At 36.4% G+C, this 24,898-nt stretch overlaps 1 protein-coding gene across 5 annotated transcripts in view; it reads right to left on the bottom strand.

Moving 5' to 3' along the window:
• NBEA (neurobeachin) overlaps positions 1-24,898 on the bottom strand; it is a 485,382-nt gene that overhangs the window by 32,680 nt on the left and 427,804 nt on the right. For all 5 annotated transcript variants that reach the window (XM_017818603.1, XM_017818604.1, XM_017818605.1 and 2 more), the window contains one exon: positions 14,255-14,422. In XM_017818603.1, coding sequence (XP_017674092.1) covers positions 14,255-14,422 — 168 coding nt within the window. The remainder of the gene's footprint in view (positions 1-14,254; positions 14,423-24,898) is intronic.

Below are 24,898 nucleotides of genomic sequence, written 5' to 3'. Positions count from 1 at the left end.
GAAATGTTTTTGTTTTGTACCAGTGGTGTGAGATACTGCTTTTTTCTTTGCATCTATAGACGTTAAGCAGCATTGGTATCTTCAGGACTTCTGATAAATTAGATTAAGAATATCGAATTCCATTTTATTACTGTATGCTTGGAGGAAAGAAGTGCTGTAGTTTAAACAAAAGCAACGACTCAACTATTCTGGAGGCTTCAGTACAGTCGGTTATTTAATCAGAATGCTCAAGGAACTGCAAGATCCACTAAAAGGGACAGAAATGGATTTTCTCCATAGGTCACTACTTTATTAATTTAGCAGTGGAGAAAGAGGCATCCTTAAGCTCCTTCCCCTCACTGAATGTATCTCACTGGATCCAGTGTGCAATTAAACGCCTCCCTAGTAGAACACCAACAGCTCAGAGCCGACCTTCAGCTTCCTTCCAGAATGTCCAGCCCTGCAATTCTTCCTCATTCCCCTGTGAAAGGAGAGAGTACTATGAAAGGAATGGGAATGTGAAAGGTAAGATCTCCCATTCTTTTTAAAAGCATGAGTCACATCGGTGATCTTGTTTGTCTCAGGGAGTGCTGCCTATTAACTTTCACATTTACCTCATTAAGCTACTAATTGTGATACCCTGTTCTCCCCTCTTTCACCCTTATAGCTCTCTCATCCTTGCCCCTGGTAGTCCAATATGCCACTAATGATAAAAAGTATTTTAAACACTCTGCCAGCTTAAGCAAGCATTTGGTTAATGGACTGCAAATGGGAAATAAATTCAATACATCTCAGAAACAGAAACAGAGAAGGTGAAGCAAAAATACCACAAAGACAGACTTCCTCCAGCCAGGGCAGGTTTAGCTGAGAGCGTTCTTTACTCTTTCAGGAATACCCTCATGAGTAAGATTCCCATGTGCCTGAGCACAAATGCTTCCTTTTCGTCTCTAGCAGCCATTCCCCGGAATGGGTCTTGCACTCAGACCATGGCAATTTCACTGTCTTTTCTTCCCTGCTGTTTGCCTATATACAAGGCAGACAAGGAGCATCCCTTTGCTTTAAAGTCCATGCTCTGCAAAACTCTAAACATAGCCCGGAACTGAAGTCATATGTTTATTTATGATTTTGTTTAAAAATACATTCAAAAATTATTTTTTTCTCTTTTGTATAGTCTAGACTAGACTAGACTATTTCAATTGGAATGGACCTACAACAATCATGTAGTCCAGTTGTCTGACCACTTCAGGGCTGACCAAAGGATAAAGCATGTTGTTGAGGGCATTGTCCAAATGCCTCTTAAACACTGTTGCAGTGTTTGACCACTCATTCAGTAAAGAAAAGCTTCCTAACGTTAAGTAAAAACTTCCCCTGGCACAGCTTTGAACCATTTCCATGTGTCCCTGAATACCAGAGAGAAGAGCTCAGCACCTCCCTCTCCACTTCCTCTCCTCAGGTAGCTTCAGAAAGTAATGATGTCACCCTTCATATAAAGAACATTTTATTTTTCCAGTTTTATGCCATTATTTCTTCAGTTGAACTATTGTATTTCTTATGTTCATGTTTGTAATTATTCCTGTACCATAAAGATTGGTAACATTTACTGAAACTCTTGTGTTCACTGATGTCATGCCAAATGAAATCATTGCTCTGTCATCATACTTCCAAATCTGCATTAAGTTTATAGAAGAAAATGTTGCTTTCTTTGATCATTAAGTTACTGAGTACAAACATCAGAAAATATTTTACTGCTAAATTGCTTTTGTGAGAGATGTAATAGCATGATGCAATAATTCATCAAATATGTAACTTAATGACATAACTAGTCAAGGTTTTGAAATCTGGGCAATCAGGATTTTTTAGTTTTAGATAACTTGTAATTGTCCTTAAATCATTTCTCTATTGTTGCATAATGAGCACCCTCAGAAACAAGGATTTCATCTTTTCTGAAGTCATTCCCCCATTTCTTTTAAAACAAGAATTTTTGTTGTTGTTTTGGGATTATAAATACTTAAGGTGACTGGCTGAAATAACTTCTCATTACCTAAACTCTATCTATATAAGGAAAGACTTCCATATCCTCTTCATTATTCAGATACCAACCCTTATGGTCAGATTCGAAACGCTACATGGACAAAAGCTCTATGTGATTTATTGGGTGAGAGGCCTATCTAGATGATCTTTCCCATGTGGTGTTTAGGTCTATGGAACAAACTTCTTTTTGACATCTTGATTCTGCAATGTAAATTGCTAAAATGTACACCTGTAACATACAATTTCCCCATTGATACTACCCTTTTGTACTACTCCTTTACATGATGGTAATCAAAGCCTAACAGCATACAGAATTGCAGATGTATCTTGTATTTGCAAACCAAGCCAAACCAGCTTCATTTCCCCAATGTGACTCCTGTTGTATAAATCCTGTTACTAAAGAGAAATTCTTCACTCTAAGGCCTTAGTAATACCTTACACAGAACATCATCTTCTGTTCTGGTCAAACTGTTCCTTTCTTCTTGAGTTTCTGTCACCAGTTTCAAGTTTCAAGAAATCCAAGTTCTTGTTATTACAAAAATTCCTCTTGAAGCTACTCTTGCCTGCACCTTTCTGTCTTCGTTATTTTTAAAAAATTTACGATTACAGTCTTAGGTTATACATATCTCGTACTTCTTGTCATTCCCACTCAAGAGTTTTTGCTTTTAAGCCAAGCAAAAGCAAAAACTCTGCCTTATGTCACCCTTTAACTAATTTATTTTTTTCTTTTGCATATGAAATACAAGCCAGGATGATGAAATCTTAATTTGAGTTTTTAGATCTTTGGGATGGATTTTTTTTTTTGAAACAGAGCAAACTTATGAAACAAATATTATTTTCTCAAAAGGCTGCTAGGATTCCAAGTGCATTATCCTTAAAATGAAAAGTTATTTCAAGGCTTTTCTAAAGTATAGATAAATTTGTTACATTTTCTTGGTAAAAATAAAAAATTTTCCAAATTTTTAAATGCAGATTCTCTTCTGACTGGAACCACTACACATTCTCAAAGTCTACAAAAGGGAAAACAAAAAACAAAACAAAATATGTATGAAAACTGTCATTAGCATCCCTTAGTTGGCAGTCACTAAAATTTACAGGCATTTAAAAAAAACCCAAAACACTGCTTCTGTCTGGGATGCTGCAATTGTTTCCACATGTGAAAAGCAGTGTGTGACAGCCAGAGAGCCTGAAGTTCCAGTTGTGCCAGGCTAAAAATTGCCAGTAGTATTTTTCAATATACCATCAACTGCATTTAGAAACCTGCTGAATTTTACAAGTCAAAAGTATATAAAATAAAGAGGGTTTGGTTTTGTTTAGAAATGCTTAACTAAATTATATTATAGAATATCTCTGTGAATTCACTAATTAAAAAATAAGTCCCAAAGGTCAACACTAGAAAATCCCATAAAGCTTTGGGAAGGCTGCAAACATAATTTCTCTGCATTAACAACAATACCAAGAGCTATCTGTGCCTGTGGTAATTCCTTCATTTCTATAAGGCTCCCAATGACTGCATTTCTAACCCTTTCCAATCCTTTCCCTTCCTTCTCCTTTTCAACAAAAGCTCCAAATGTCATTTCTGTCCTTTTCCTCTCATTGTTGTTCATCTGGCCTCTCATACTCCCTCCCTCAAGAGACAGGAATTGTGTAAGTACTCATCTTCCCATGCAATTCCATTTTCCCTCATTCATCCCTCATTATTACTTCTCTTCATCAGATGGAGAAGCTGCTCACCCTGACCTGTTAAACACTACAGCACATGCAGGGCTTTATTCTGGGCAAAAATTGATACTACTTTTGGTTTTCTTACTATTCAAAAAGAATTTTAAAAGGATTTCAAACTCACACTGCACAGATCCATCATCATTTATGCTAACCAGAATGCTGAGCTGAAAGCAGAAGCTAGTTATTCTGTGGCAATGAAGACAGTTGTATTCTACATTTATAGTCCTACAATAATAAAGCCCCAGATGCTGTGCAGGAGTAAAAATGCTACAAAACAGAGAAGGTACTTGTTAAAAATCTCTTGTTATTTTCCTCTCCATTGAGGCAGAAGAAAGAAACTTCTACTGTTCATGAAGATCTCCTGGGGAAAGAGACACAGAGAAAACTCCAGTCTGGATAAAACAGCAAAATTGAGCACCTCTGTCCTTATTCTACAGCCTGGTCTGGCAAGTAGAAGCAGTTAGCCTGACTTCCACTCACAGCTCTCAATAGGCCAATGCACCAAGTGAAAAAAACAGTGGTATTTTGGAGGAAACTTTGGCATTGAATATTTCTGAAGGACCCCTGACTTTCAAGCTGGGTGACTAAATGGCTTGTGACTTCTAGCAATGAAAGGTCACAGAGAGCACAAAGAAACTGGCTTTGCTGGTTCCCATGTTGCTGCCAGAAGAAAAGAAAAAACTACAAGTACCCTACACTTGTTAAGTGCTTGAGAAGTAACTGGGAGTGAAGACAAGGAAGTAGCATTGGGCTACTTTCCATGGTTTTCAGGGATGCTGATGTCATCTGAATTGTGCACTGCCTCTTACAGATTGCAAAATTTTACTCTGTGCTGATAGAAGGGAGAACTTGTTGGGTTTCATACTACTTATTACCTCTCCTTGTCCTTGGTTTTGTTTAAGAGACTGCATATGTTTTTAAATGTCATTTTTAGGAGCACAGAGTCCTTTAGGCATAGGTATCTGATTCCTAAAAATGCAACAGTAATATCAGCAGGAGTTTTCACTGAAACTTTGACCACAAATTTTAAACCTATTGACTTTAGCCTAATTAAGTCATCAAAGGACCAAAGATGGCAGGTCTTAAACAATGAAGACCACAGAAGAGCTGGCTGTCTGGAAAAAATTGCATTCATGATGTATCAATTAAAAAAATTTCTACATTAACCATTAATTTTTCATAAATTAAAAATCTATAAAGATAATCATGAATTAAAACAAAACAAATGCAATTACTTACAATAGAACTTAAGGCAATTATAAGAGGCACAGACTAATGGAGTTACTGAAAAAGCAGTTGTGTTCATATCATGCTTACAGCTATCATCATAACAGAACGTAACAGAATAAAAGATTCAGATGAAAAATCACAATTTTTCTATCTGCCTACATTGTACATTCTTCCTAACAACTGATTTTCACAGTGTTTGTTCATTCTAGTTTGAGATGATCCATTTAACGAGACTTCTACAATTTATCTTATGTCTACAGCCAAATTATAGCCTATAGAACTTTGAAAATGTCTGCCATTTTGTCTAAACTTTTGTTTTGATAAATTTGACCCTGTAACTGCTAGTTAATCTGGAATCAGACATAGCAACATCCCCATCTCAGCTGGTATGAACTCTCCATATTCCTGCCTTTCTGCTACACATTCGCTTTGGCTGTTATTTTCCATCCAACCCTTGAAACCCTGTTCCTAAATCAGCCTTCTCCGTCCTCTTATCACTAGGATGCTCTTCCTCTCTGAGATCTTTTTGGTAAAGCAGTACAAAAAATAATACACCGTGTTCGTGAGGAATTTCAACCAAAACATGAGAGAAAGGTGCTCTACTAGCAACTTTTCATACCCTGTGGCAATTTGACCAGTAGATGACAAGGATTCAAATAATCATAAGCAGGTAGTCTTTTAAACTACTGGGACAGTGACATCTTTTGATGTAGAAATAAATAAATGAGTATAGGATTTAGCCTAGAGAATCTAATTGTTGTGGAAAATAAATGTTATTAATAGCTCAGATAATGAGTAACCTTTGCTGCCAGTAGAATAACTTACACATGTTTCAGAAAGCCATTGTGCAGAAAATACACATCACATTTATTTCTACTTATTTTTACAATTAAGAACTTCCCCTGTAGGAAAACACAAAAGAAAATGAGGTAAACAGCGAGGCAAACTGCAGAACAGGTCTTCTGAAAGCTTGGCAGTAATAAAAGAGGAAAGGGTACTTAATCACTAAAGCATGCAATTTAGCTATGATGTTTTTTGCTCTGGTTTATTATTGAAATAAAACACAATGACTGAAGACATTTTTAATGCTTGGAAAGTAGGACAGGCTCAGTAAACCAAAGTATCTAGTATATGCATTTTGTTCTTCTTTTATAAATATAAAATCATACAAAATTAAAAATGTGACTTTGTGTTCTACTTTTGCTTTGACAAAAAAAAATAGCAAAATCCTGGAGTAAAATCTTTCCCTGTTAATGAAATAAAATTAAGTAAAGAATGTGGCAATATAACGTTAGTGGTTTTCGTTTTTCATCTGAACAGAAAGTAAATGCTGGCTTATCTCTCTGCTCTCAGCCTGATCTTTCTATCACAAATCATTTGCCTTGTTCCCACTTCAAGAAGGTGCACTGAGATTTTGAAAGCACACATACTTCACTACAAATTGCAGTTATGATGAGGATCCAACCATCTGCCAACTTTCAATTTATCCACTGCAGGACACAAGATCTATTTCAGAGAACAGGCAAACCTTCAAAACTTACAACTCAAAAAGGACTGACAGAGAAGTAGGTAAAACATACATACTGAAAGCTGTCACACAGAGTATCATCAGGTTTCAGTGTATATTAGAAGTTCAGTTTTGGAACAAGGTTATACTGTTACATTTAAAATAAATGTTCTCAGTTATTTGCAGGGTTTAGGTTATAAAGAAATAATTTTGTTTGGATTATTTCCCAGAACACATTCTTCAAAACTTCACTTTGTTCTTGACATAAATTGAAAACAATAATATAGATATGCTGTATACAGGCTTCGAAGTGACATTAAAGAGGCACATTATCAATATGTTTAAAACATTTAGAAAGCTCAGCTTTGCATCTTTCTAAGTGAATGACTAGATACTTAGACTTAGTAATATCTGTTCCAATAAACTACTGTGTGGGAAATGTTTTGAATAATAGTTAATTTATGCTGAGGTAGACAGCATAATATAACTGAAATCTGTGCTAATAGGAAAAAAGAAGCCCCTTCCAGCTATTTTTGCTACAATCAGATGCAGCAATTTTCACCCCATCTCTCTCTTTCGCATAAAATATCACTTTCAGTCTATGTGAAAATGCTTGTTGCTAATTTTAAAAATCAATAATTGCTACCTGTCATCCATATGGAGAAAACCGAAAAACCCCAGACAATAAAGAAGAAATTTTCATGTACAAGACTGATATATATTTCTTTTATATATTTCAGCAATAAAAGAGAGCAATTGCAGTTAATGTTTTTTTCATATAGGCAAAACATTAAACTTAGTTTGGGTAAGACTCTGGGATTTAAAATGCATACAAAATTTCTAACGTAGATGAGAATGGGCCAAACAATTTATTCCAAATAATACTTCAAGTGGGTTGAAGTATTAGAATATATTTTCCAGGGCTATGGGTTACTTAAAATTCACCCTAGTATTCCTCTGATGAATGAATGAATTGAAGTTGATTGAAGTCTCATTAGCTAAATAAGTTGTCATCAGTTCTTTGGTTTGAATGGTCGGTGTAAAGTTGGTGATGTGCATTGAGTGGCAGTGCTTAGCTCTATCTGAATGCTGAACTTTTTAATTGCAAGTACAATAAATAATAAACAAATCCCAAAACTAATATACCATTTTGGACAAAACCCCCACCTGTATGCCACAATTTTTTTTGCTTTCACGAATTGTGTCCTTTCTTGATTATGAAAAGATTCTTAATTCCCATAAACATATAACAGCACGATCCAGGAATGGTCATAGACTCAGAACATCACAGATTCTCTAAAATACTGACTAACTGACCATCTCTAATACATTCATTAGCTGGAGATATTGTGATAAATCATTAATCTAACTGTGGATAATTGCTTTAAGCAATTGTAGAAGGATATTTTCAGATTGGAGTCCTATAGATCAGATCATGATTTCTGACTCCTTGTTGTAAATGGCTTGTGTTACTCAGGGTAGGTGCTCCCAAAAAGTTATTTCATAGTTAAATTGGATACATAATTAAAATGTTTCAGTTATTCTGAAGTAAGCACCTTCTGAAAGCCCTTTCCTCTGAACAACAAACAGATAAAAGTGCATACATTAAAATCCAAATAAAAGCCTATACATTGGGAAATTACTGCATTGGAACTGACTTCATGCAATTTATATGATTCCTTATTGAATATTCTAATTTAAAGTGTCTTTTCCTGTATTCAGTGTCTTTTGCAGGAATCTTTACCTACAAAAATAAGTATCTTACCCTCAAAAAGTCCCTGTGTTTTTCTTGTTGATCTACAAAGAACTATCATAACAAAGTGACAGCAAGTAAAAATTATTCCTTTCCCATTTAGTGAAGAGGATATTGGTCTCTGAAACTCACTGTTATATCCCTAGCTGTTCCAAGAGTGAAACATAAAAATTCCATTAGTTTTCTGTTGATAATCTCTTAATGCATACAAAATACACTCACAGGCCAAAAATAGTATAACATAACCACTTTTTTTCCCCCAAATCAGTATAAATTTGGAAAAAAATCCTTGTTCTGTATGTCTGGGAAGAACAGTATTTGGGAATGAAGGAGGTGTAGATTTCTTGACAAAAATCAATAGAATGCAAGTACACATTTCTAAGAGAAGAAAAGAGTCCTTGGCATATGGTAAAATAATTTCTACTTTAATGACAGCTTTTACTCGAATACCTTCAATTAACTTTGAAAAAAGTAGGCATTGATACTACATGCAGCTTCCTACTAATTTCACCACTATCCATATTCATGCCTAAGCAGAAAGGAAGGAAAGACCATCCCTTGTATGGAGGCAATTAAGTACAAGTGAACATGTTAAGTGGCCAGTGCTGTGGGTACAATTCAATCAAGCAGATCCATAGGGGTGGTTTTGATATTCTTGTCACATCAAAGAAACGGCTCCCAGAAGAAAAAGATCTTAACGAGTTAAAAATGAAATCTGAATAAATAAAAATAACTATGAGCGAAAGAAAGAACGAGCACATGGTGGCAAGGGCTGGTGCTACCTTGAAAGTGTTATATAGTGCTATTAGAATGGCGTGTTAATTTTTTCCTCATAAATTTGCCAGGTTCAGTCACCAGGGAAAGGCTAGCTTTCCAGTTCCTTTTGTTAAAGATATATCTATCTTACTGAGTCTTGACAGCCCTATCATGTCAGCCCTCTGTAGTAGCAAAAAGTGTTTCAGCAAGGAGGGGGAAAAAAAAGAAAGGAAAAAAAAAAGTGAAAACTGATGTGATCTACTCTGCTTCCTGTGGGCATATTTCACTATAGCAGATCCAGAGGGATGCTTTGTTATTCCTGTCAGATCAAAGAAAGAGATAACAGAGAGAAATAAAAGAGGAAAAATATAACCCAGAAATGAGGGTAGCTGAAAAGCATTGCATCTACTTCTTCATTATGACTTTTCAAATTATTTAAATATGCTAAATATCAAGTCACCACCAAAGAAATAAATATTGCATAGGCCATATGCTCTGTTAGCTGCCAGAAAAACTGTTCTACTAGGATTAGTTTACGGGCACAGCAACTGCCTGTCAAACACTAGTAATTTTAATCATTTTTCAATTTGCTGTGTGAGTTGCGAGTATGCTCAGGTATTTTGACAGGTGGCTGCTCAGAAAAATATCTGAGCCCACTAGCTTCACACTGCCTTGCTTTCCTACTCACACGCAATTCCTGCCAGACTGGGGGGATACAAGTGTTTGGTGAAGATGCAGCAGTCACAGGGAAGTTGCTGTAAGCTGGATTTTGCAACTTAACACAAGGATGACACCAAGTTAGTTTAAAGTCTAGGGCAATCCAAAAGCTGAAATGGTTTTTCAAAATATTTCTAATCACAAACTAGGTGAAAGTCTAAAAAAGAAATAAACAGAGATCTGGCTATGATTTAAAAATAAACAAACAAACAAAAACCCAAATAAAACTAATCAGAAAACCTGAAATAGTATTTTTCTTCAACTAAATGTGCTTTCAATACTACTTGTGATTAGCCTTGTATGCACTAAAGTGCCCATTTTTTTGTGTTTAATCTATAAGGTATTAAATTAATGTAGTAATAAGCAAAAATAATTTTAACTCATCTGTTTCATTTTCTAATGACCAGAATGGTTTTGTTTTTCCCTTTCAGCCACAACACTTTGTGTCATACAAGGTTCTAACTTGAAAAAAAACACATCTCTAGGATTTTTGAAGGCCCAGATTTCCAGGTTTTTGGAGAAAAAATGAGGCTCCTAAAATCTACAGACATTCTGGGAGAAACCAGAGGAGGAACTGTATTTTACCAAAGAACTGGACCAGTAGCACTGGAGCATCACAAATAAACCACATTTCCTATGTTGTTCTTTATACATTAGCATTCTCAGCATCAATCCCCTGAAGTCAGCCAAGTCTGTCCAGAGGAAAGGATTTGGATTATGATGTAAACTAACAGTAAAGACAATTCCAAATAACATCTAATGTCCAATATAACTACTGTTTACATATTAAAAAGAGATACAGACTTTGTACCATGGATGTTCTGTCATGTTTCTCCACAGGAGAGGACTGTCATGGTAAAGTTCATTATCAATTACTGCCTTACGAGTACAAGATGAGTTAAGCTGTCATAATTTTCTCAGCTAGAAATCCTGTGCTGTCAAACAGTGTCAATTTTTAATCTGACAAAAGGAAGAAAATTATCTGTTATTTTGACCTCTAATTTCTTGACATTTTAATGTTGTAATTGCTGTGGTTAGTGCTGCATCCATTATTCCACCTATCAAATAAGAATGAATCAATATCCTTAAGCTGTTCTTCAAGCTTTCACCTCACTGCTTTTACTTTTAAAAGGAAAGAATTTAGCAATAGAATAAAATAGGTTGAAATAAAAAAAATATAATTTGGGGCCTGGAAAATGTTTGTTACACATTTTTTTCCCTCCTCATTACAATACGAAAACCATTTTGCAATGGGCAGACTAAGAGAGACCATTAGAACTGATAGAACTGGAGAACTTCCCAATTTCTAATCACAAAAGATCAAACCCATAAAATTCAATTTTATACATTCTGTGGAGCATGTAAATCAGGACTTTCATGTTGCTCTCATTGCTACTTGAGATAAATTATGATCAAGTATTTTTTGTGGTATCAGAAAATTAAAAAGTTGTTTGAAAAATCAAAATCAGTATGTTGAAATGAAATCAGTTTATTTTACCCATCCAGTGCAGCTCTTAAGTTGCCAAAGAGTTATTACAGAAGTAGATGTATGTGATTTCATAGACTGTAGTAATCTAAAACTTAATTCTATCCATCATTCTGGTTTCAACCATTGGGAATTTTCAAAATGTAAAAAAAAGAAAGCAAGTCAGATGCAAAGTCTTCTACTGAACAGGTTGAAAGAGAGAAAAAGCACAGGATGGCCATTTTTCCACTGTTAAACAGTAGAGAGTTCTTGGAGGTCTTCCAATGCATGTGAGAAAGAGGCAAGGAATGGCAGGGATAAGTTGTTCCACCATTGAATACTTTTTTTCTAGTTAGATGGCTACTGAAGTGACTTCTTTAACATTCTTCACAGAAAGCTAATAACATATTCTTTAGTGGTTAAGTGAGATGCTCGAGCAAAGGGTGAAAATGAAAACACCAAGGTATAGCATAAACAGGTCATGGGGCCCTGCCAGTTTAAATTATGTCTTTCAATCAGCTCAGACCTAAATGGGAGGGTTTTTTTTTTTTTTTTGTTTGGAGACTTATTTCACTGCATAGATTCTGCTGGGAATCAGCTCAATATGAAATTAGTTACGGCCACAGTTTGAAGAGGTTACTGCCATGTTTGAGCCCATTGGCCTGATAACGGCTCCTGACAATAAGGTTGTATTGATCGGCACATTTTACCACCATTTATTGAGAACATTGCCATCTTCCATGAGACAAAACCAAAATATTTCAGTTTGTTTACAAAATAAACATCAAGAGCATTTGGATACTGAGACATCCATTTTTCTGGATAACTGCAGAGTGCAATCAATGCTAAATTGCAGTGTTGCTAAATTAAGATGCCAGACATCACCACCTACCACTGTAAAATATGATAAACAATTGTTATCACTACTTTTAAGGGTGCTAGTATTCTATCCTTACATTTCTGCATTTATAAGGGGTCTTCAGAGGCTTTTAAAATATCTTTTTGCTTTTAATTTATTTTCTGGAATATCTACCAAAAGCCACAATAAAGTAAAACAAAACCAAACAAAAGCAAAACAAACAACAACAAAAAAGCCAAGAAAACAATATATATATTTGTAACAGAAACATGACATTCAATTATATGGTCCACTAGATCATCAAGATGTCAAATGCTTTATTACTGGCCAGAGAATGTCTGCTAGTTTTATAAACAGAGCCCAGGAAAACAGAAGGCAGGCCTAAATCTGTCTATACATGTACTGTTAATCCTGATTAGAAACGAATAAAAAGTATTTTTTAAATCTTCTTATGACAAAGCACAAATCAACAATGCCTGAGATCTCTAGCAGGAGAAAGCACACTATTTTTAAATGGATGAATACTACTTTTTATCTATATATAACAAAAATTAAAAGGATTAATTTCTCCTGGAGTTGTTGCCTTCTCATTGCTAACAATGAATTTTATTTACAAATCCAACTTGTGGCAATGAAGATAAAGTTAAATAGCCCAAGAAGAGGTTTATATGTTATTGACTGAAAGGGCATGGGTTAGATGTACAAGTGAGTGAACAAAAACATCTCCATTAATTTTTTTAAATTTCTGATGACAAGTTATGCATGTAAGTAGAGTCACAGGAAAGCTAAAGAGTCTCATCGTGTTATAAGATGTTAAATAAGGTGAATAGACCAATAGACCTCAATCCCACAAGCTGCCCTGTGGGAGAAGGCCTTTAAAGTCAAGACACAGGAGTCTGCCCATGCAAATCAGGACCTTAAGCCGTGAAAATCCCTTGTGTTCACGGTGCTTGACACCTGTTTTATACTTTAAAAAGCATTGCTTCTTTGTATCTGTAGAAAAGCATGACTCTTTTCATGCTTAACGTTTTAAATTCAGAAAACTATTACGTACATATCAACATTAAATATGTGAGGCAAGGGGAATCAAAGCAACTCTAGTCATTCTTAAAACTAAGCAAATATTAATTGCTTAGCAAATCTAAACTTTGCAATGCACAGAGTGAAAATCCAGCTCTAGGAAGCCAGGGGTCTGAATGGTTTTTTATTTCCACTCCTAAAAAAGCATCAAATGCAATAGGATGCAGTAACACACTGCTAAAAACCAACATGACAAACCCCAATAGTTAGCTGAATATGAATGGTTTCTCAAATCTATTTCTCTCTGAAATCTCTAGATTTCTGTCTCCAAGACTGGAAAACAAACAAACAAACAAACAAAACCTCATTGCCTGGCAATGTATAAATTATTACTGTTTTGCATACAGCAGATGGCAGCTATCTGGGGGAATGGAAGACTGTGTGTAGAGCTTCATCACAGCAGTACTCATCTAGCAGCTGTTGCTTCTTCACACTTTGCACAAAATTTCAATTGTTTTAGTCAACAAATGGATGGTATTAGAAAATCATCATTCAAACTAATAGTCTTACTAAAAACAAATACACTCACTGGAAAGAAACATGTATCAGGATATCTATAACAATTTTTTAAAAAAATTACCAATTAATTTAAAATACTTGTATATATATACACAGATATATATATTTTAAGCATACATATATACAAACATAAATACTTGTATGCACAACAAATAGCAAACATTTTCTGTTTAGGTAACAGTTTAATTATACTTTATGTGATTAAACCAAAAGTAATCTGAATATTTGCTGCTATAAATCTAGCAAATATATTCTTTCTCAGACACATATTTTCACCAACATCGTCCGACTGAAAAGGTTAGATTTTTTTTCCCTATGGCAATGATGCAGTTTTTTCTTTCAGTTTTTCAGTTCTACTAAGTGAACTTAACAAAAGTATATGATAAAAAGTAGCAGACCATATATTACAGAATGTACATTGCATTACAATTTCCCACATCATAACTGCCTATTAAATATATTAGGGACATCTGTTTTATTGCTAGTTTATTCAAACTTGCTTCTGAAGTCGCCTAGGAACTAAATTCTGAATCAAGTCACACACCAATTTTCTCCAGCAGTGAAAGATTGAAGAAGTGCCATTTCTTGTGAGATGACAGCAGTTTTTAGAATGAAACGGCAGTAAACACCTACCTCCCTGAGGACAGGATCAGTGATACTGTCCAGGTTCACAGAGCCTTCATATGTTAGGTAGTGGAAAACATTGAGGGCACGCACTGCTTCTGGTCCTCGTTGCTTGTAGCCAAATATAAGGTCAATCCACTGATGAAGTTGACATGATACAAACTCACTTTCCAGGGCCTGCAAGTGAAATTCAGGGTTAGGAAGTAACTGAGAAAATAATAATGGGTATTATTAAATTTTCTGTTCAGGCTTATTTTATACATTTGAAATCCTTCAAACATTAAAAATTGTAACTGGATATATTGAGAGAAGGACTAAAAGGATATTCTCCTTTCCTTCATTTTATATCATGTTTCTTCTTATCTACTGGGTTTCTCCCAACTGCAAGGGTTTTAATTACAAATTTTTGGGCTCGTCAAGTAAGTTACATAATTTTTCAAAATAACCTGATGGAAGTGGGAAAAACATTCAAAAAACCAATCTTCTAACTCATTTTCTAACTAGTTTAATTAGCCTTAAATCTAAAATGAAAATTTGACGATTAAAAAGCTGTATCAGGAAAATGAGGTTCTGAACTCCATGTGCACCTTGTGACTAGTTTCTCAAAGGAGAAATCAATCACAATTTTCCCACTTATTTCTGATATTAGGTTGGTTCACTACAGAAAACAGAAGCCATGACCAGCTAGTTTAAAAATGGGTTCAAGGATTGCTATTCCTTTGCTCAGCATGTGGAAAGAGATTAATTCTAGACAGAGGAAATGATGATAGTATTACTCTTGAGCCTGATCCAATCCATATGCCTTTATCAGACACAACTGGCATCTTTAGTAGATATCATTGCCTGAACTGGAGTTTTAGAAAGCTGAAGGCATTACACAGTTTCTCTTTACCCCTCTACCAGATTACCTGTCCTATTTTTCCATGAGTCTGTACCTCGATTCACAAATCATTCTCCTATAAAGACTCATTGCGTATTTAAGATAGCATTCTGGCACACTCATTCCTTTATTCCTAATGCTACCTTCAAATACAAACAGTGATAAACAGGAACAGGTATTTAGATAAAGATTTATAGTTCATTGACGAAGTTTTTATACATGTCCTTGCCCAAACTCCATCACAGTCCCAATTTTGAACAGTGTCATATGCCTAGTTCCCTTTGATGAGAACAAGTGCAGTTCAATTCTCAAATTTGGGAACTAATTTTTCATTAGCTTACTAGAAAATAATAAAAGAAACTACAGAATCACAGAATGGTTTAGTTTGGAAGGGGCATCTTGAAATAACCTGGTCCAAACCCTCTGCTCCAGCACAGCCACCTAGAGCAGGCTGCCCAGGACTGTACCCAGATGTCTTTTTAATATCTCCAAGGATGGAGACTTCACAACCTCCCTGTGCCAATGCTCCATCACCCTCAGAGTGAAAAATATGTTTCCTGATGTTCAGAGGGAACTTCTTGTTTCAATTTGTGCCCATTGCCTCATGTCCTGTCACTGGGCACCACTGAAAAAGATCCTGATTTGCTCTGCTGAAAAAATACCAGCGTTAGTACAATTTATTATGTAAACATCTATGTCAACCTTACTACTACTCACTGCATACAGGCAGAGCTAAAAGTAACCCTGTACGTTACCTAACACTTTTCATTCTCAAAGATTGTGGGTTTTTTTCCTTCCCCTGAGAAATCCTAATTCCTCCATTGTTCTTTATCACAGTGCCACTACTAAGCACAAACACTACCCAGCTATGATAGTTTCACATCTGCCCAAGGAAAGTTCAGATTCTTCACAGAGATAAATGTTGGGAAAAGATTATTCATTTTGTTCATTTACATCAAAAGGAGGCTGCTTCCAAAATAATCATCGGTCACTGTAGCACCCTGCTGTTCACTGCTTACAGGCAGCTGCCCCCTGCCCACCCTCCGCCCCCAGGAACAGCCTCAGATAGGGCAAATCACGTGGGGCTGGCTTGCTGGGTATCGCATGTGATCGTTCCTCAGATATTTTCCCTGTAATGATCATCGTGGAAGAGGAATTCTCTGTGCTTTGGTGGAAAACCGGACCCTCTTCTGTCAAAACCGGGGACTATTATTTCTGAGGAAAATGGATGGGAACGCTCCGGCTTAAAAGCTGACATGTGGTTCAGTTTTAAAGGGCTTAAGTTCAACATACTGTAAAAAGCTTTAAAGAAATGTTGCAGACAACCATAGAAAGTTTTGTTGTTTCTTTTGCAAAATCAGAAGTCACCACATGCATATCGTGAGTGATATTATTTAAATAGGATTAATGTTGCTTAATACTAAATACGAAATACTATTAAACTAATACTATTTGGTTTCAAAGTATGACTGCCAATAAATAATTAAAAAATGCCAAATCCTTAATTATGTTATACCGTGTGTGTACAACATGATGCAGTCAGCAACTACATCATCCCATATAATCTTTTTCACTGGACTTTTACCTCAATTAGAGTGCAGGATGTTAGCATGCAAGGATAAAATTAAGTATGCCACAGTCACCACAAATTAAGCATTTCCTTACTTTTAAATGCTTAATTTTTAATGTTACTTTTGTATGTAATAAAACATTTTAAGAATTTAGGATTTAAAGTCTGTTATCTTTCCAGCATCTATCTCAAATCAACTTACGGTGAGCAGCCTAACTGTTCTCTTGAGCATCTGAACTCTGCATATTTAAAGTCTCTTTCCATCTGTATCTATAATTTATTTATTAAGAAGTAATTACAAAAAATTATTAGGCATTTCATTTGCTCAAAAATAGCATTGTTACTTCTAGAATATAGCATTGCTACTTCTAGAGCATTTCAGGAAAATGACAAAGCTTTTGACTATTCAAGAGTGGGAGAGTAAATTTGAAAAAAATCAACACTTGAACTGAATGAGCATATTTCTCCCATTATCTCATCTAAAATCCTCTGGTGTTAGAATCACAGAAACACAGAACAGTAGAACAGTTTGGGTTGGAAGGGACCTTAAAAGATCATCTAGTTCAATCCCTTGCAACGAGCAGGGATATCTTCAACTAATTCAAGTTACCCAGAGCCCTGTCCCACCTGACCTTGAATGTTTCCAGGGATGGGGCATTCACCACATCTCTGGTCAACTTGTTCCAGTGTTTCATCATCCTCATTGTGAAAAATTTCTTCCTTATATCTCCTCTGAATCTACCCTCTTTTCATTTCAAGTCATTATCCCCTGTCCTATCTCAGTCAGTCCTGCTAAAAATTTTGTCCCCATCTTTCTTATAGGCCTCTTTAAGTACTGAAAGGTCACAATAAGGTCTCCTTGGAGCCTTCTCTTCTCCAGCCTAGACAACCCCAGCTCTCTTAGACTGTCTTCATAGGACAGGTGCTCCAGACCTCCGGTCATTTCATGACCCTCCCCTGGACCCATTCTAACAGGTCAGTGTCCTTTCTGAGGATCCCAGAGCTGGATGCAGCACCCTAGGTGGGGGTCTCGTAAGAGGGGAGCAGAGGGGCAGCCCTCAACCTGGTGGCTATGTTTCTTTTGATGTAGTCCAGGACGCAGTTGGCCTTCTGAGCTGCAGGTGCACTTTTCTGGCTCATGTCCAGCCTCTCATCCACCAGTACCCTCGAGTCCTTCTCAGTAGGGCTGCTCTCAATCTGTTCATCTCTCAGTCTGTATTCATACCAGGGGTTGTCCTAACCCAGGTGCACTTGGTCTTGTTGAACCTTGTGAGGCCCATGAGCCCACTTCTTGAGCTTTTTCATTTCCTTCTGGATGATATCCCATCCCTCAGGTGTGGCAACCACATCACTCAGCTTGGTGTCATCTGCAAACTCACTGAGGGCGCACTCGATCCCACTGTCTATGTCATTGATGAAGATATTAAACAGTACCGGTCCCAGTAGAGACCACCACTTGTCACTGATGTCCATCTGGACATTGAGCTGTTGACCATTACCCTCTGGATGTGACTGTCCAACCAATTCCTTACCCACCAAACAGTCTATCCATTAAATCCACCTTTCTCCAATTTAGAGAGAAGGATGCCGTGAGGGACCATGTCAAAGGCTTTATACAAATCCAGACAGATGACATCAGTAGCCCTTCCCATGTCCACTGATGTAGTCACTCCATTGTAAAAGGCCACTAGGTTGGTCAGGAAGGACTTGCCCTTGGTGAAGTCATGCTAGCTGTCTCAAATCACCTCCCTTCCTCCATGTGCCTTAGCATGGGTTCTAGGAGGATCTGTTCCATGAGCTTCCCAGGCACAGAGGTGAGGCTCACAGTTAAGTAATTCCCAGCATCCTACTTTCTACCCTTTTTTAAAATGGGTGCAATGTTTCCCTTTTCCCACTCACCAGAGACTTCACCTGACTGCCATGACATATTATGGAGAGTGGTTTGACAACTGCATCAGTCAATTCCCAAAGGACTCTGGGATGCAACTCATCAGATGCCATAGACTTTTAGTATGTTCAGGTTGTTCGGGTGGCCATAAAACTGATCTTCTCATACAGTGGGAGAGACTTTGCTCTCCAAGACCCCATCTTGCAGTCCAGTCACTCGAGAGGTGTGGAAAGAGAGGTTGCAATAGAAGACTGAGGTAAAAAACTGTTGAGTACCTTGTCCATTACCATCAGTTTGTCAGTCTTGCTCATGGGGGGGGTACACTTTTTTTGACCTTTACAGTTAGAAGAGTTAGGAGAGTTGAACATCTACGCTATATTTCCTTGAGGCAGTTTCCACTCACATGACAAGCCCTTACTAAGCAGCTTGTCATTTCAGAGAAGGCCTTACTGACCCTGGCAGGTTTGGAGAACTTCTATTCCACAAGGATTAATAGTTCTTTAATAACTTATTAAATGAGTTACTTTTTAGCAGTTGAATATCTAATGTCTCCAATTCTTTAAACAGATTTATTGTACTATGTTTAGAGGTCTAATGGTTCTCTAAAGAACTTTGGGGTCTTTAGTTCCCTGGGGAAATACCTCAGTTTCTTGAGAAAATTGTGAGTAAATCTGTGGCACGAGAATTTAATTATTTTGAAATATAAATTTCAGAACTCCACACAAACATGGCATTCAGAAGAATTATTGTTAAGGAGGCTCTGAGGATGTTGGGGGTATCAAGGGGTAGTAGCTGTGTGATGTAAGACTGGGGTGGTGCAGGATTTGGGGCAGAGACCAGAGTGGATGATGGAGAGAGGAGCCAGAGTTGTGAAGCAGAATGACTCTTCATGGTCCGTAGCACCGCACAGCCTCCAGCTGCAGGCTGCAACGGGTGCTGTGTGATGTTCATGGTGCCCCAGTCAGGGTGTCCTGTGGGGTAGGGCACTGGGCATGAACAATAGGTAGGGTGCACTCAAGAACGAGTCACTAAAATGTTACAAAGTCCCACTGGCCCTCAAGGAAAAGGCTTCTGATCTGTGCTTTATAATCTGGATTAATGTTAGTCAGGAGAAAGCTTCTTATGTCAGGTCTGACCTGGTTTGCTGGTGTTTCTCCAAGTACTTCTGCAATGCTACTCATGCGATACTTGCAGAATCCTCTCCCTAATTTGCTCTAATGCACAGGCTGCTCTCTGTCCATGTAAGTGCCTCCTGAAAATTTATGAGCTGTTCACTGTCAACAGTACATCGTTTGGTTTCTCAAGAATATGCAGTGCTCAGTAGGGAATAGGGCGAGAGAATTTACTGTATAGAAAATAATTTGTATAGGTACAGTAGGAACAATATATAGAAAAAGATAACAATAATATCCTCAAAATAGGCCGGTGCTAAAGCATTTTTCAAGAACATTTTGGTTATAAAACATTTCCGGGGGTTTAATTTTTTGAGCATCTCTTTAATATGAAATATAAGAAAACTTTTTTGTTTAAAAAAAGCAATAATAAATATTACTTATATAATGATGTAATATTATTTATGGTTTTTGAAGATTCTTACTGTTAAACAGAAACCCAGCTTGCCTTCTACTATAATTAAAATGTACAGAAAACAGAGTTTAATTCAGGCACTCTCAAACTGAGCTTGTTTGATTGAATAACTGTTATTAGGCTTCATTTTCAAATAGCAATATTCCAGTCAGTATTTTTTCATGGGTTTTGTTTTGAGGAAGGAGTTTCTCCTGTTACTGTTTTCAGTGAAGTGACTTTTATTGCCATCAGATAATTTGCAAGCATTATTATACATCTAGTGTATACATATTTTGTGGGGTTTGTGTATTTGCAGGCAAGTATATGCACCCATGTTCCACAGGCCGAAAATCTGATCTGTAGGTGTTGTAAAATACAAATAGGTATTAGTAAGTTTATGTATAGACTAAAAAAAAGTTAATATAAACCAAGTTACTGCTTCCTGGGAACAAGTACTATATCTCTTTTCAGACCTCTATGCAGTATGAATGCTGCACACTTCCCATCTGCTCATCCTAACTTGATGTTAAAAGTATTTTTCACAGAGATTCCAGTAGGAGGCAGTGGTTTTTATCGTAACGTACGCTATGTGCTCTGTAAAGTGTCAGAAGTTCTTGATTTACAAAATATGCTATTCCAACCTCTTTCTAACACAACATTTTGTGCTCTCCAGGTATTTCGTGTCACCAGAGAAGTGGAAAGCTCTGATGCTGCTCCTTGTCTGTACCACAGCTGCATCTGTCTCTCCTGTTTCTGCAGGTCCTGCCTTGCTCCCTTCCCTTCCGTATCTATATGCTATCTGTCTCTCCAAAAAACACTTGTATCTTGCTATTAAATTATATTTACTATATTTAAAAATATTTTCTTATAATTACACTGAGGTAGTTTGGCTTTACAGATCTGCTCAATAACAGACCATCAGTCGTTTCAGCCTGTGAGCTGGGTTTTTCTTCTCTCCCCTCACATCTGTGATCCTCTGTAGCCATTGCATATACAGATCCTCTCTACCCAATATTTCTCCAACTCATTTACCATTTCTTGTACTTACTATTGAAGCAAAATCCTTGACTTTCCTCATATAACAAAACAGGCAATACTGGTATCTGAAATTAATTATGTTCATTTAAGCAAAGTAATATTTTAAAAAAAGTTACACAGAAGCACATTTTACAGATTTGGGTTATTCAGGGATGTCTGCAAAGAAACTGGTCCTTTATGTAAGCATCTTCAAAATGTAAATAGGATTCTTCAGCAATATAGGAAGTTCAAAACCAAAAAAATCATTGCTATTTCCAAAGTAGATTGAAACCCCTGTTGCCTGAATAAGTTTTAATTGCATTGAGAACTAACCTTGGCAATCCACAAAATAAAATCAAAGCTACTACAGAGGAAGTAATATCAAGTCTTATCTTGTGCTTATCTGGTAGAAAAGAAATGTCAACTGCTGCTGAATGGTGAGGAGGAAAAGATAAATTTTCCAGATCCTCTTAGCAAAGAGATTGCATACTAGATGTTTCTAATGACTATTCAAGAAGCTTTTTAATTATGAAATACTATGCATGCTTCTGAATAGCCAGGGAACTGTACAAAAATGTAATTGGCAGCACAAGAGTGCAAATAAATCATTTCAGAGACAGAAAGAAAATTCAATCTTAGTAACAGTTATGTAATAGGAACAAAATATGCATAACAAAAACAGGACATCATTTAATCTCTCAAAAGTATAATTTATAGTGAATGCATTTTACTCAGCACTGCAATTTGTAATTTAATATGTGCATAAGCCATAATGAAAATATCATTGTAATTAACTTTGAATTACACAATCTCACATCTTTTGTTTCAAAACTAAAGAATGCTTATTATAAAAGCTCTGCTTCAGTGTTTCACAGTGGTGTTCCCTGCCTTGATTTAACATGCTTGACTTACTGACTGAATCTGTTCTATTTCTGGCTCTCAGGATTGCTCAGAGTCTGTGGGGACTGAGAGGTTGAGTAGGACTACAGATGCACATCTGTGGAAGGTTTTATGCGTGGCTTTTTTTTTCCCTGGTAAACTGGGTGATTATGATTGATGAGCCCAGCATTAGCGTAATGTTATCAGGGACACTTTCTGCCTCTGTCCTTTGTACCACCGCTGAGGTCAGACCATAATCGTGTTAGCATTGAACATAGTGCTTTATTAATGTTTCATGAGTAACTCCATAGTAATCAGTCTAGGTTTGTATGGATAAATAAAACTGCTACAAAAATCCCTAATGTATACACTGAGTGTTTTAGAAGCTACTGTAATAGGTCTTAAAAGTAACTTGATTGAATGTCTTTTCTGGTCTTTAGAATAAGTCTAATTTCCACAAGTTTAAAGGAATCTCTTTTGATGGAAAACCATTTCCACGTTCATTTCTGTGTTTAGGTTGAAGCATAAAACACCCAGCTGAACAATTAAGTGATATAACTCAAAACCCCTGTCTGCCATTTATTAATTTGCACAGAATTTTAGTAAAGCTTGTTAACCAATTGGTTAAATTATGTTGATTTATGACACTGTGCCTCTTGATGTTTTATAGGCTATTCTCTGCTTTCTTTGGTAAGTCTCAGGATGAAATGTTGGAATTCTTGCTGCGATTTAAAGAAAATGTTTACATTCATAAATGTGCAAGTAGTATATAAGGATTTGTACTTACTCCCACATAAAATTACACATTATATATGCCTGGAGCAAGCAAAAAAGTATGTATGAACACAAGAAAATAGTGTCAGCTGGGGAAAAACAAGATCCCACTGTATGTTGTGCTGTACCACATAGGATCCTCTCCACTGAGGTGAAATGACTACTGGTGATTTTATTAGACAAGGGATCAGAATAACACTTACTTGAAATATTTCTCAGTTTTCTGTAAACGTGTTCTCTGCTTGCTTGCTAAGTTGCTGTAGAAATTCCAGGCTTGCACAAGCTTGCTGTGTTTTACATGTCAGCATCACACCCAGGCTATTTTTTTTTCTTAAGATAGATTCTTGTATAACAGTCAAACTTGGCCTGGGGATGACCTAACATAATACATCTGCTGTCCGGTTCAAATAATGGAATCAGACATTAGGGTAGGGAATGTCAACCTTCCAATCCCTTTATATTTGTTCCTTTGACCAGTCCCAGTCTAGTGACCAAAAAGACAGTGTACTGGCAGTTTGTTGTATGTGTTAACAAAACCCTCTATTAAGAAGTGTTTCTGAAAAATTATTACACATTCAAAGTATTGCATTTTCAAAATGTAATTCCATTACTTCTTACTGCATTTTTTGTGAATACTATCTGCATTTTTGTGAAAGGGATTATCCTTCTTTAGCTACTTGCTCTTTTATAATAAGCTTTGTAAAATATTATGCATATATCATGCTCTTTAAAGTCCCAAAGTTATTCACTTTGCTTTTATCCTCTGAACTCCATCCAAATATGAACGCTTCTTCTGTTTTCTAGTCACCCAGATGTGAATCCACTATTCCAGGTGCAGTCTCAAAAGAACCACAGAAGGTACAAATGTTTACATCCTCTGTGATGCAATGATTCTCCATAGATTGCATCAAAATACTTATTTCTGGTGAATAGAGAATCACAGTTTTGTTTAATCTAATTGCCACTTATTGTCACCCTTACCATGCTACTGCTCTATTTTTGGTACTATTTTTGTTTCCAGACTTCTGCTTCTTATTGAACATCTTTAATTCTTTTCTTCCAAGGTGATTTTCAGTGTATTTTATGCATCCAATTCAAATAAATCTATGCCTCTTTCTCTTGTTTTCCAGGCAATTCCTAACTTTGTTATTATTTGGAAACTTCCGCAGACTTCTCACTAGAAGATAGCATGTAACTGCACAGAACTGAATTTTAACTACTGATCATGCTCTTGCTAAAAGAGCATGATCAGGGGATCATGGGATGAATAAAGGCCATGCAGAAACTGCCTCCCAGCAAAACTGTATAATAATGGCATGATGCTCACATCTGTGGGAAAAGAGGTGGAAAACAGTATCGGAAGGGTCTGACACATATGGGAGATAATTTTTGATTTTAGAAATCTACAAAGTATTCAATTAGTTGAAACCTGTAATTATAATACTACTCTAATCTTAATATCAGTTTGTCTGTCTCCTGGCAGTCTAAGCAGACTTACACATGTATGGAATCAGTCATTACCTAACTATCAAGTAGTGTAGTCCTAAAGGGATTTAAATCCTGTACTCTAAATTCATGCAAGCAGCTGATTTCTTCAATAGTGCAAAAAAAAAAAAACAAAAAAAAACCAAGCAGAAATTGCACAAGGGAAATGAAAGAAACTAAAGATAAAGCTTTTCTTCAGGTTATCTCTTATCACATAGTGCACATATCCTCCTATTAATCATTCCATCTTTGTGGAAAGGAAAGATGAATAAAACTCAATTTAAGATACAGGAAAAAAAAGTCTTTATAAAATTTCTGAAAATGAGTCCTTAATATGCATCTCTCATTACATCCTTCTATAGGGGGCAGCTTGTTTCTCCTTTTCCACAAAGGAATCACACTACTGTTCTTTCAGATGTCAAAACTAAACCTTTAGGTCAACTTTAGTGTGCTTACCTTTTGGCTCAGTTTGAGTCTAGCCACAAACACTGCCCAAGAAAGGGCTCTGTGCAGCGACACGGGCACTCCAGAGTACCTGTGATTGCATATCCCACACTTGAGAATGCTAATGAACTCTAGTGATCCTTTGAGGAC

The sequence above is a fragment of the Lepidothrix coronata genome, unplaced genomic scaffold, assembly GCF_001604755.1.
Source record: "Lepidothrix coronata isolate B3197 unplaced genomic scaffold, Lepidothrix_coronata-1.0 Scaffold69, whole genome shotgun sequence".
NCBI classification, from domain to species: domain Eukaryota; kingdom Metazoa; phylum Chordata; class Aves; order Passeriformes; family Pipridae; genus Lepidothrix; species Lepidothrix coronata.
The sequence above is the reverse complement of the archived record's forward strand: the minus strand, read 5'-3'. Positions and strand labels throughout refer to the sequence as shown.